At 44.1% G+C, this 14,023-nt stretch overlaps 1 protein-coding gene across 3 annotated transcripts in view; it reads left to right on the forward strand.

Moving 5' to 3' along the window:
• The first annotated feature begins 8,521 nt into the window (after positions 1–8,521).
• NMT2 (N-myristoyltransferase 2) overlaps positions 8,522–14,023 on the forward strand; it is a 56,443-nt gene continuing 50,941 nt past the window's right edge. For all 3 annotated transcript variants that reach the window (XM_061178173.1, XM_061178169.1, XM_061178175.1), the window contains exon 1: positions 8,522–8,651. In XM_061178173.1, the coding sequence (XP_061034156.1) occupies positions 8,542–8,651 (110 nt within the window). In that variant the 5' untranslated portion in view covers positions 8,522–8,541. The remainder of the gene's footprint in view (positions 8,652–14,023) is intronic.

The following is a 14,023-nucleotide window of genomic DNA, read 5'->3' on the forward strand; positions in this document are numbered from 1 at the left end:
CAGGGGCAGGTGGATTCTGATGACAGAATAGGGTAACACACTGTGTAGACAAGTGTCTGCTCTAACAAGAAAACAGGAACTTGCAACGCAGAGCTGTAAGTGCTGTAAGAATTTGCTAAGACACTATTTTCGATAAGTTACATAACCTCGTTGAGGCTCAGATCCCTAAATGGAGAATGAGAATAATGCCTACATCACAGAGCTGTTGTAGAGATCAGTATGAAATAATATAGTACAAAGTCTCTGCTTCAGTACCTGACATCATAAATACACATTTGTTTCATCTTCCCCATCACTTACAGAGAAAATACACAATAAATACTTGTTGACCAAATAAAACAGCGTTCACCTGGAACATGATCCTCTTGAAATTTTTTGGATATTTGTTTTAAAAAAATCAACTTGACATGCAAAATAAAAGTAAACATAAAAAATCCAAAGGCTGGCCTGGTAGGAATTACTTTAAAATGAAATCATGCTTCATCGTATTTACAAGAAAGCTCTGTAACTACACTTAAGTATCTAACACATTTCCCCTAGATCATGGGAGTATCCATTGTCACCCTCCCTCAGGCATGGAGCCTCTGAATCATCTTCCGCTCCTTCCTGCAACTGGCTCGTTGCTAAAGTGTTGGGGGTTTTTGGTTGTTGTTTCTTAATTTGTGTGTGTTTGGCTGGTTTTTTTCCTCCACTGTAGAGTCTCTGGGACACTCTGTGGTCATTTCTCATCTGAAATAAGTCACACTAACTGGCAGTTTTGCCTCCAGACTCTGTTCCTTACAAGACACTCAAAACACTGTAGTGAAATCCATTTCTCCCACCTGCATCTTTGACAACATAATCGGTGGATGCTTCTGCAGTGGATTCAATTTATTCACATTTGATTTCAGGACTCTTTATCAAAGTATCCTAATTATATCACCTCCCAGCTTCACTCACGGGTTCTTTCCCTGCCAATTATGCAAAAGACGTTTGGTTTTCTTCTCACTGCTCCAATTTGTCATCAAAGGCTCCTGCTCTCTCTACCCAAGATCCAAGAATTCTTTTTATGCAGAATTCATCTCCAAACCCACATCCTCCAGGAAACTCATACCAGCAATGATGTGAAGTCATATCTGTCCCACTGAACAGGACCATTTGAACATTTGGTCTTTAACAGGGCAGAAAAACCAATGGACAGTGATAAATCATTAGTTTTTTTCACTGGAATTGTAAGTGCTGCCTCTATGGGAGGCCTAGCCTCATGGTAATTCTATACATCTATGTAGTGCTTGAAAATCTCTGAAATACTTTCTCTTGCACAACTTCCTACTATTTCACTTAATGTAATGCCCTCCAAGTCTATCCATGTTGCTGCAAATGGCAAATTTTAGTTCTTTTTTATGGCTGAGTAGTATTCTGTTGTATATATAATTTATACCACATCTTCTTTATCCATTCATCTGTTGATGGACACTTAGGTTGCTTCCATATTGTGGCAATTGTAACTAATGTTACTATGAACATTGGGGTGCATGTGTCTTTTCAAATTAGTGTTTTGTTTTTTTATTGAAGTCTGATTGATTTACAATATTATATTAGTTTCAGGTGTACAACATAGTGATTCAATATTTTATAGATTATACTCCATTTAAAGTTATTACAAAATAATAGCTATATTCCCTGTGCTGTACGATATATCCTTGTAGCTTATTTATTTTATACACAGTAGCTTGTATCTCTTAATCCCCTACAGCTATCTCACCTTTCCCCCCTCCTCCTCCCCACTGGTATCCACTAGTTTGTATCTGTAAGTCTGTTTCTGTTCTTCTTCTGTAAGTTAGGCTATGAGGATTAAACAACTCCAATATCATGCATTGGCTTCTAGCAAGGGTCGAATTGGTTTCCTCGGTTGATGGCCACATGATGTACTGCCAGTAGGCAAGATTCTGGTTACGCTAAATGGGGAAAATTGAGGCCAATGAGGATGAGAGAACGTGGCTGGATCTGCACCAGCCCATTTGCACCGCAGAGCAAACGACTGAAGTGCCCGTCCTGAGCAGACAAGAAGGAAAGCACTAAGAAATCTCTGTGGGTAAATGGTTGTGTCTAATGAAAAAGTATGACTTAAATCGCTTTCTACAAATTTCTGTAAAAACATTCTCCAATTCGGAATTTTTACAAATTCCACCAGGCTGTAACCCTCAACAAATTTTAACACTGAGGTTTACTCTATGCAAATCTTGTGAATGTGTATCTTCCTTGGCCATAAACAGGAATAGGAAGGTACAGGGATCTGAATCTATCTACAGTTTCTTCTTAAAAGGATGGTACCATTTTTGCTCAGAGACCCTATTTACAAATAAATAAAATGATACATAGGTGGGGTTTTTTTGGCTTTGTTTTTGTCTTTATAAAATAAAATGGGTGTGGGACTTCCATGGCAGTCCAGTGGTTAGGACTCCACGCTTCCACTGCAGGGGGCCCGGGTTCAATTCGTGGTAGGGGAATTAAGATCCCGCATGCCACGCTGCGCAGCCAAAAAAAAGGGGGGGGTGTCTTTTCTTTAACCACTGCCTTCAACCATGCTTTCAAATCTCCCTTTCCCTACCCTTAGTGATATCTTGGGAAGATTCCAGAGCTTTCAGTGATTGCAGGTATTAAAAAGTTCACTCCAGTCACATTCTGTTTGAATCTTTAATCTTTAATCTGTCCAATGCCAAGTCCACACCACCCTTGGTTCTGGCATTTCCCCGTGGTTCACAGGATCTCTCCACATGCCCGGTTCTGGCGCCTCCAGAGCCCAGGTGGTAGGGAAGAGGGATTAGAGAAAAACGGTGTAAACTGTTTTACTTAATTGGTGCAGATATAATCTCCTCTTGGTTATCGACACCCACTGGGTGGCCAGTATCCAAATGTTGCTTCTCTTGTGGTGCTTTAACACAAATCCTTTGACGGCCCATAAGTTTCCTGCCTAGCTGACTTCTAATCTCTCCCACCAGCCCCGCACCTAGTCATACACTCCGACTCTTATTGCTGGGGTCCCTTTGGCTGATGGCTCCCCTCTTGGACAGGGTACCAGCAAGACAGCCCAAAGCCAGGAACCATTCCTAGTCTCTGCTTGACCCATGATTGCTCCAGCAAGCTTTTTATTTCAAAATTACCCAGACAAGGATCAAGGAGCAGTCTCTATCTTCATGTCTGTTCCCAAACTTCCGAGGAAATATAGCTGGCTTTCCCAGGAACTTTCTCACCAAGCTCTGACACAATAGGAGTGCCAGTGTGAGCCTGTGAATGTCTGCATCTTAGCAAGCTTGGGCGAGATGTACATCTTCCTTTCTTGCAGATTAACTGAGTGTGCATGGGAGGTTCCTGGGGAGCCCCACTGACTTGGCTTCAGGGGCTGATGTACCGGTGATGGTATTAGCTTGTAGAAAGATGAAAGGTCCTAGCAATGAGAAAGCATTTTTTCCTCTTTTACTGTTCAAGTAGATTCCCTTCCTCTTCTTCCCTCACGTATTTTACTTTTGAAAAAGTGGGAACAAGAATCATGTCCTCACATATGATTCCTGGAAGAAATCTCTGTTCTTAGAAGAAACAAGTTAAACTGTGTCTCTACTTCCCATCTTTAAGTTTTCATGAAAATCCATGGTAGGGATTTTACCATGGATTTCCATGATAAGAAATTTTGCCTGAATGCCTCTGCAAGTAAACCATCAGAAAGTGATGGGTTTTCATATAGGGAGAAATGAGGTGGAAGGGACATTCACTCATTCGTTCGTTCTGGGCCAGGCACTGCTGGGTGATAGGGCTACTGAGACCAGTAAATGAAGCAGGACCCTTGAGGAGCTGACAGTCACATGATGGGATGGCTGCAAGCATAGAAAAAGATGAATTACTGCATTCGTAACAGAGGCATGAACAGAGGGCCTTGGGAGCAGAGGGCAGTGAGCAACTCTCTGGTGTCTGGGAAGCTTGACAGGGAAGCAACATTGGACCTGTCATTAGTGATGGATGAGAGAAGGGGGAAGAGACAAGTGAAATCTGAGTAAAGACCTGGTGCGTTTAGAGACTGGACGGGGTATCCTAGTGGAAACAGTATGCTGGTCATGGGGAGGCTTGGGGAGGGTGAGACCAGAGGCAAGGAGGCTAGTTTGTGGGTGGCCTTGAATGCTAACCTAAGGAGCTTTGACTCAGTGCAGAAAGCAATTGGGACTCGCAAAAGTTCTAAGTCAGGGGACTGATCAGATTGCTATAGAAGGATCATTTGAGTAGCGCTGTTGAAAAGGATCTAAAGGGAGGTAGAGGCTGGAGGCAGGGAGTCCTCTCATTTGGGAGGCCCTTGTGGCCTTTGGGTGGCTGGCAGCTGATTCCCTACGCCTTTCTTTGCTTCCATGTACCCCACTAGCATCCCTTTCTTGCTCTGCCCCTCCCCCCTTCCGCTCCCTTACCTACTCTCCCTACTTCCTTTACTCTTTTCCTTTCTCCTCCACCCTTTCTTCCTGAGAGGACTGGGAAACCCTAATCCTGGACAGGCTAGAATAGATCCTTTTGCCTCCTTTTGTACTTATACTTCAAGTAAAAATTTCTGATGAGAATGTGCTTCTGGAATAGACAGTCTTTATTCATGAAAGAACTGATAAACTTTGGCACTACACCATCCAGTGATGTGTTGGTGAACAAAGCCTGGATATATTCAGAGGGCAAGCAGGGTGGTCGCGAAATGACCTTGTTTACAGACTTAAGGCACCTTCTAGCTCATGCTATGGCATCATCTCTACATCCTCTGGCAGTTTCCTTGGCGTCCCCCTCACACCCTACTTTGTCCTACAGGGAGTAAGACAGTCGCACCAACAGTGAAGTTCCATAATGCAGCTGGTCTGGTGGCACCACCCTGCTAGTTTGAACAAGTAGGAAAACTTTTCAGCAGAATCATAAGCAATGGGAGGTGAAAACTGCGCTCAGACCCCAAGAAGTGCTTGTCAAACACACAATTGCAAAAGGTACAGCGTAGTCATAGCTTCCTCCACAATTAGAAATGGAGTCACTTTTTTTTTTTTAATCAAGATCAAGTCAACCTGAGTGTGAAGCAGACCGGCTATCAGGAAGAGTTAACACAATGCAAAAGTAATGGGCATTGTTTTTGTGAGCACAGAGCGGGACGTGCAAACTTTCGACTTGGCAGGAGTTGTTTTCAGACGTACCCTGATAGATAGACAGTTATCAAGTTGATGATAAAGAATGTGTCAATTTTTAAGATTTTCTTTTGGTCTTTGCTTTTCTGTAGTGTATCAGTTAGTTATTGCTGCATTAAAAAAAAACAAAAAAACAAAAAAACAAACCACTCCACAACTTAATGGCTTTAAACAGTGACCATGGATTATTTCTCACACATCTATGGGTCAGCTGGGCAGTTATGCTGAGCTCAGTGGGGCTCGCTCATGTGTCCGTGGTCAGTTGGCAGACTGACCAAGAACTGGAGAGCCCAGGAGGTCTGGGCTCACTCCAGGTCCAGCCCACAGGCTAACCTAGGCTTGTGCCTGTGGAGGGGAAGAATTCCACTGGGTAGAGTAGGGCGTGCAAGCCTCCCTTTGGCCAGAGTTCATTAGTTCTCATATTAATAAATATGATGTATCCTACATACACACCCTGTATCACCAGCATTTCTTTTTGCTGGAAGTAAAGGGATAGAGGAAGCAAAAGGGTATACTCTATGTGCCAAAACTGCCACACCGTCACTTCTGCCAAATTTTGTTGGTCATCCCAGAATCAAGTGGTGGGTACGTTGGTTCCATCTCTTGATGGGAGGAGCTGCCAACGACAGGAGTAGAGACTTGAGGCCATACTTTTGCAATGAATCTATCAATCTACCTTCTGGACAGTTATTCACATCCTTCTTATATCACATCCATCTTATATTCACATTTTCCTCTCCCCCACAAGACTCCCCAACATCTCACCCAAATCACAGCATCACCCTCAAAGTTCAGGATCTTATGATTTACAATAATACAATGTTATTCATACAACAGAATGTTATTCATACAACAGAATATTATTCAGCCTTAGAAAGGAAGAAAATTCTGATACATGGTACAACACAGATGGACCTTGAGGACATTTTGCTAAGGGAAATAAGCTAGTCACAAAAAGACTGTATGATTCCATTTATACAAGGTACCTAGAGTAGTCAAATTCAGAGGGATAGAAAGTAGTCAGATCCATAGGTGGTTGCCAGGGGCTGGAGAGAGGGGTAAATGGGGAGGTGTTTAACGGTGATAGTTGCAGTTTTGCAAGATGAAAAAGCTCTGGAGATGGGCTTGCACAACAATGTGAATGTATTTAATACTACTGAACTGTATACTTAGAAATGGTTAAGACGGTAAATTTTATGGTATGTGTAATTTGGTGCAATTTTTTTTAAAAGCAAAAAGTTACCGTAGTTTAAATAAAACAAGACTAATTATACAACTATGATCTTACATCTATAATAAGAGATGAGTCAAGTAGGATAGGAAATTTCCAAGAGCTTCTTTTAACACACTAGTAACCAGTGTACAGTACACTCTTCCCCCAAATAAATGTTGGATCTGAGATTCTAGAAGATACCACCTGCTTCCAGTCCCCCAAACTCTGGGATTAAACCAGAGGAAGAAGCAAAATTTTTTAGAAACATAGCGAGTTTCTATGCATAACAATAGGATTTAAGAATTTTCCAGGGTTGTCGGCAAACTCTGTCCTCCTTCAAATGATTAATGATGACACACGTTTGTATTATGTAATACCTCCATCCAGTACCAAAAAGTCATCTGGGCCAACTTCTTTGCATTCTGGGGAACAGATGTTCCCTATTTATCACTGCTTTCCAGTGTTTAACTGGTTTTTGATACCCTCATTTTAATATTTCTCCAGGATTATTTGTTTTCTTATTCTTTTCGAGAGGTTCTCAGTCACAATTTCTTGAGAATTCAGATGAATACGTGTCTGCTGACTTTGCTTTGTATTTTAAAAATATTTTCGAGAACCCTTCCAATAGGCTATAGCAACTGATGGGATAGATTTTCTCCTGGTCAGGATCCTGCTGATTACCCAACCAGGTTACCGTTATCCAACTCTTCACGTTCACAGGGATGAGCAGCAGGAAATTCACTGATCTATATTTGCCTAAAGTTTGAAGCCAGAGGCCACATGTGACTTTCTGCCTCAGAAATCATTGCAATTGTGAAAGAAAGCATTGTATATGCTTCGTGGTTTGGCCCATTTTGCACTTCTTAACAGAAACTTTGCTGGCTCAACCTCAGTCAGTCATAAAAGTCTGGTGAACTTTGAAATAGCTCTGCAATTTTTGTCTTTACATACTTCTATCTTACTGTATTTTAAGGGCATGGTCTTGCTTGTGGGGAAAAAAGGAGCCCCAAAATGCTCCCAATGCCTTTTGCAAAAAAAGGACCCGCACCAAAAATTTCAGGTGGCTTTTAAAAGTCTCTTTTTTCCTCTCTGAGCATTTCTGATAACTATCTTTCCACTGCCTTTGTAAAACCATGTAGGCTTCCCATGACCTAGTGGGACCTTGAACTCTGCTCATGAAAGGAGAACAAAGGAAGGGACCGGGGTGTACAGACTGCAACAGCAAATAAGAGTTTGGACTTCACCCGCGTTTTATTTGGCAATCCGCGGGGTGCCTCCTTCCCCTCCTGCGTTCACGGGGAGAGACACGGGACCATTTGAGCCTAGAAGGCCACCCACTTTTGCTTGGAGGTCTAGGTCATAACCTTCACTTGAGGACGCCAGAGTGGCCTCACTCGCTGACACTGTCCAAGGCCCCAGCATCATGGACAAGTCCCATTTCCCCCAAGATGGTCGTGGTCTAAGCTGTCCAGCAAAAACAGGGGCAGTTTTTCTCTGTCGAGAGTTTTAGGGCTGCGAGTCTCGTTGGAACGGAGAGGCGGGAAGGCTGGAAGCACTCTGTTTTGACTCTGGCTTTGATTTTATAGTATACTGGAAAGACAGAGACACATGAAATGGAACTTTTACAAAGCGTACGTGGTTGGGGATGAGGTGAAGGGCGGGGGTTAGGGTTCTGGAAATCAGTGGTCTTGGCACGCCTACCCCTGAGTAAGAATTTCCTACAAAGAGTTAAAATTCTTCCTAATATGAAGAGATGTAAAATCGCGTTGCCTGTGCTCCCAAAACGAAGACTCAGGACTCGGGGTCTTCAGGTTGCGCCATTCAGAGGCGAGCGCAGGGTTCAGGCACCGGCCGGGATCCAGGGCTGCGCTCCTGCGCGCGGCGGGTCGCGACCACCCCTACTGCCCCCCGCCCCGCCCGCTCCCTACCCCGGGCCACGGGGGCTCGCGGACCTCCCTCCGCCCGACCCGGGCCGCAGGGGGCGGGGCGGAGCGAGGCGAGGCGGGGCGGGGCCAGGAGGGGCGGGCACGCCTGCGGCTCCGTCTCCGAGGAGACGGCGGGCGGCGCTAGAGGGAGCTGCTCGCCGCGCCGCCTCCGCCGCGCCGGCCCCCAGCGTCCGCTGGCCGGAGCACCGCCCCAGCCCGCGCCGCCGCGATGGCGGAGGACAGCGAGTCCGCGGCCAGCCAGCAGAGCCTGGAGCTGGACGACCAGGACACGTGCGGGATCGACGGGGACAATGAGGAGGAGACGGAGCACACCAAGGGGTAGGCGCGCCCGGGGCTCCTTGCGGACGCCGGCTCCGGGGCGCGGCGGCCGCACCGCTGAGCGGCGGGCGGCCCCCCGCGTGGCTTTCGCGGGGCTCAGGGGCGGCGGGGGGTCCGGGGGGCGCGTCTCGCTCGCCGAGCCGCGCGGCGGAGGCGAGACCCCGGGTGGGCGGGGAGGCGCGGGGACCCGCCACGCCGCTGTCACCTGCCGCGCGGCCCGCCGGCCCTCGCGCGTCCCCATCCCGGCAGGCGTGAGACTCGGTGGCACCGAGGGGGGCCCGGCGCCCTCCCCTTTGTGGCGGCCCGGCCGGTGGGAAGTGGTCCTCCTCTCTCCGCTCCTTGTCATCCTCTCCTGAAGTCCTCCCACCCCTCCCCCAGCCGCCACCGCCACCGGGAGAAAAGAGCCGCTGATGGCCGGGAGCGGCTTGAGATTCGCCCCTGCTCGTTTGGGCGCCGCTGGCGTGGAGCTGCGGAAAGTTGTGCCGCCCCGGCCGCCCCGCCCCGCGCCGGGCCGGGCCGGGGGCGCCGGGGGTCCCGGCCCGGCTCCTGGGGACGCGCAGGTTCGCCGCCGCCGAGCGGGTCCGCATCTCTAGAAGTGGGTCAGCATCTCTAGAAGCGGGTCCGACCTTGATTTCAGCTCAGTCTTGGGGAGCAGCTCCCGCCGACCGGACGCGATCCTGCTTGCTGGTTGATGTCCAGAGCCATGCGTTTTAACACCTGATCAGGTTTCTTCCTCCTTTCACTGGCTCATTTTCTCCCTCGCAGACTTGATTTGCTCTCCGGTTGGAGAAAAGATTGCTTCCGGTGGGGGGGGAGGGAACTGAAGTTCTGTTTTTGTAGGTAGGGGAGGTCATTTTAAATGCTGCCTGGGGTTTACGTTACCCTTTTACCCAGTTGAATGCGACCTATGAGCTGGCATCGAGCACTCATCCCCTTAGAAGTGAGATTTTACAAACCATGGTGACCGGGGAAGAAGTGGGTCAGCTTAAAAACATGATAGGGAGGCCGTAGTCACAGATGGCTTATTTATTCAGTTCATGGAGAGGATTCTTTAAATGATTGATGATTTAAAGTGTAAAGTATTTGCATTCTATTTAACGTCTGCTTGAAGATTTAAGAAAGGAACTTCGAGCTTTAATGTGTTATAAAATATTAAAAGATCAAGAAAAAGAAAAGCTGACTAAATGTATCTTTCATTAGCATGAATATTTTTCAGTGGCAGCTGCAAGTACAGAATGTTATCAGTCTGGTCTAGAATGTTTTTTTTTAAAGAGAGGAAAGGAAATTCTGCAGACATCTGAGCTCGACTTCTGTTTGTGCAGTGATAGAAATTTGTCTGTGATAGATAGCTAAATATAGATATGTTATTGAAACAATGGCCCTGGTGCCAGAAATGGGCCCAGATGCAAATATGATGCATTACCAAAAAAACTTTAGCTCCTGTCTTTCTGGCAAGGCCCTGGACGTCTGCCTTCTCCACTGTAATGTCTGTTTGTTGTTCTTCATCCTATGGAAGGTTTGATTATGTACTTCTTTGCTTATACAGTCAAGAATGTCCATGGTACAGAGAATTACTCATCTGTGTACCCATTGATCAGGACCTGCCCCCGGGAACCTTGCAGGAGGCTGTGCGAAGTTCCCAGATTAGCACCCGGAAGCATCTCCATGACTTCTTCAGGCATTGTCAGTTTTGTACATGGGCACATTAATTATATGTTAGCACAGTTACTCAAAATTAGAGCTGCTCAATGGACTGAAAGGTTTTCACCAAGAACAGATAGCATGATTTCAGCTTCTAGAAGGAAGAAATGGTTGTAATGGGTTTATTGTAGTCTATTAAAATGTAAGGAGATTAGTGAAAAGCCAAGTTGCTGTGCTAGTTGGGCTGCTTTTCTGGATTTGAATTCAGATGCTGTGTGCCAAATTTGGGGGAGTAATTGTGTTTTATTTGGCTCGGGTACTGATGATATGGCTCAGTGCAAACCTAGATTTTTTTTCTTAAGTAGCTCAAGTTTGTAAATGTTAAAATTGGAAAGACTCCTCTTTTTGACACCTGGCCTCTTCATTTCACCAGTTTAATCAGGTGACGAATAATGAGGCTTTGGAGGAATGGGTATGTACACGCTTTACCTTTGAAAGGTGAGTTATCACTTTGAGGCCACTAGGAATGGGTCAGTGCACAAAGCAGTCATTTACTAAATAGTACCCTTGTGGCCTATAAGAATTAATTCACCCACACTATTGAGTATTTATTGGGTATCTTAGACATATTAAAACTAGAGCCTCAGGGAAAAGGAAATTACCAAATTAGACTCTTTTGTCCGCATAATGTAAATACTACTGTGTATGCTTTTCTTCCATTTTTGTAGGATTTTTTTTTTTTTTTAGAATTTTTTTTAATGAATTAAAACAGGTATTTCATTTTGTGGATAATACCAGAAGTCCATAAATGAAATATGACTTTTGTTCAGTTAAAAGCAATGGCTGACATGTTATAAAATACTTGCATCTCACTATCTCTGTATCTTATTTTTCATGGAAAATGTGCTCTTCGTTTAACTTTTTGGTCCACCCAAGTATGAAAGTGGCACACCACTACCCAGATTTCATGAATTCCAAAAATCTTGGGGGAGGGCAGGGATTGTCCGTTTTAATTAGCAAGACTAAATTCAAAAAAGTGTAGCTTTATTATCTTCAAATGATATGCAGCAATTAGAAGTAGACCAATGGAGGAGGAGGATTACCGAGAAACATGCTTTAAATATTGCTCGAGCACATGATTTACAGTTAGGGGAAGTGTGTCTTTGTAAAGCGTTTGAGGGAACTTGAAAACTTTCAAGCATATTAAAAGTTCTAAGGTAGAACTGGTGGTCCAGTGGTTAGAATTCTGCACTTCTACTGCAGGGGACACGGAAAAAAAAGAAGTTCTAAGGTAATCTGTCTACATAGGTAAGAATTAGCTTCACCTATCTTCTTCTCCTTGCCCCATTGATCTGCATCTTCTCCGTTTGTAAAATAGAGTGGGTCCTGGTCTTTATCTCTTAGCCTGCCTACCCTGCATTAAGCATAGTTACTGCCCCGTGGTGGAAATGGGAGCACACAGTTGGCCCTACATGAAATTAGCATTCAAGTTGGCAAATCTCTCTCCTTGCTTTACCAACACTGACTTGCAAAATGCATAGTTCCTGGATGAACTTATGTGTTTCATCTCCTTTTCACGCAGAGAGCCTTTCCCTCATTATTAGCTGAGGTGAATAGAGGCAGCTACCAAGAATATTTACATAGGGAATAAAATAAGCATATATGAAGATGCCTATGTTGGCAGATAAATGACCAAATTATTCCCTGGGGTAGATCTGAAATAGTTTTGGTATTTGAGGGGTATTCCCAGACATTTTTTTTTTAATTTTTATTTATTTATTTATTTATTTATTTATTTATGGCCGTATTGGGTCTTCGCTTCTGCGCAAGGGCTTTCTCTAGTTGCAGCAAGTGGGGGCCACTCTTCATCGCGGTGCGCGGGCCTCTCACTATCGCGGCCTCTCTTGTTGCGGAGCACAGGCTCCAGACGCGCAGGTTCAGTAGTTGTGGCTCACGGGCCTAGTTGCTCCGCGGCATGTGGGATCTTCCCAGACCAGGGCCCGAACCCGTGTCCCCTGCATTGGCAGGCAGACTGTCAACCACTGCGCCACCAGGGAAGCCCAGACATTTTAAATAAGTTATTTTTCTTAGAAAGATTAAAGATCTGGTATTTGGGAAAGATTAAAACTTTGGAATTCTTTTAACAGAGACCCCAACCTCTCTTCTCTTACCCCCAATTTAAAGAGGAAAAATGGAAGTTATTCTGTGTGCACTGTGTTGTTAGTTTTGATTTTATCTGTTGTTGAGATGGGCGGTGGGAACTTCTCCTTAGTCAACTGTAGAGTCGGTGGGAAGATGCAAAAAATTACTGTAACTCTCCAGAGATTTTTCTTGTCATGGAAAACCGAAGGGCTAATTCAAAGATGCTCCTCTGAAATGTGATCTGTTATCAATAGTATAAATCTAAATGGAAAGGTGAGCTAACAGCCTTTGCCCAGGCAACCTCCCAATTTAGGGAATGACATTTAAAAGTATCAAATGTCGGTTCAGGCTTAACATCTGAAAGGGTGACATCACCCCGAGGCCCAGAACAAACTTCTTGCAGAGCTTGGCTAAACTCTAGAAAGTCTCCAAGTATAGGACACCTACTGTGCCATCTTGAAATTGTTTATTAACCTGAGTGTACACAGTAGCTATTTACGAGTTCAAGTTAGTTACTGGGTTAACCCTGGGGTTGGAACCAGGTTCTGTACCAGGTTCAAGAAAGAGGTTGGTTGGTTGGTTTGTGGTTACTCCCATTGAAAATATGTAAATGACTTTTACTCATTGTCCTCTAAAATATGCTTATTAAAAATGCAAACAGTAAAGTATATGGAGAGTAAAAGCCCCCATCATCTCATTTCTAAGAGCTACCACTATTGACAGTGTAATCAAGTCACACTTATTTATGTTTATATACATGTATATACACCTACACATATACTTACATAAATAAGATCGTACTTTATACTTTATACACAGACGCTTTTGTTACCTATTACTTTCCACTGACAATTAGCATTTATATTTATCTGTTTATATGTATATATAAATGTATATTTAACATAAATAGGATCGTACTTTACATAAACTCATATTACCTTGTATTGTGCACTGACTATGAGTGTTGTCTGCTAGAGCTTTCTGCGGTGATGGAAATGTCCAATACAGAGGTCACTGGCCACTTGTGACCAGTGTGACTTAGGAGACGACTTTTAAATTTTATTCATTTTTAATTCATTTAAATTTAATAGCCGCATGTGGGTCATGGCCATTGTGTTGGTCTGCTCAGATCATATCCTGCCTTTGAATTTTGTAAGCCTTCTCGGTACTCAAAATATTTCCTTATTCTTTTCTTGTGTTTTGCAGAATATGTCAAGTTTCCATTCTTCCTTTTTTTTTTCTCCTTCTAGTGGTTTAGGAGCTCTATATCTTATTTTTCTTCTTCTAGGAATTATCATTAAATTTCAAGCAAGCATGCTTTTTTTCTGTATTTCTCTATCAATGTCAAAAATTAACCAATGTCCAAAATATTCTGTGTACTACCAAACAAGACAAACCATGTAGGATGTTTGGATTTCTCCTTCCTTTACATTTCCTAGATTTTGTTGAAATAATCTGAAATTTCAATTCCATGTGGCTTCTTTTATTTTTGCCCTTATATCATATTAAAGCTTTTTTCTTAACTATTAACGTTATAGTCACATCCATAGTATCAAAAACTTCTTAAACTTTCCTGACTGCATTACTGT

Source organism: Eubalaena glacialis, chromosome 2 (assembly GCF_028564815.1).
Source record: "Eubalaena glacialis isolate mEubGla1 chromosome 2, mEubGla1.1.hap2.+ XY, whole genome shotgun sequence".
In the NCBI taxonomy this organism is placed as follows: Eukaryota; Metazoa; Chordata; class Mammalia; order Artiodactyla; family Balaenidae; genus Eubalaena; species Eubalaena glacialis.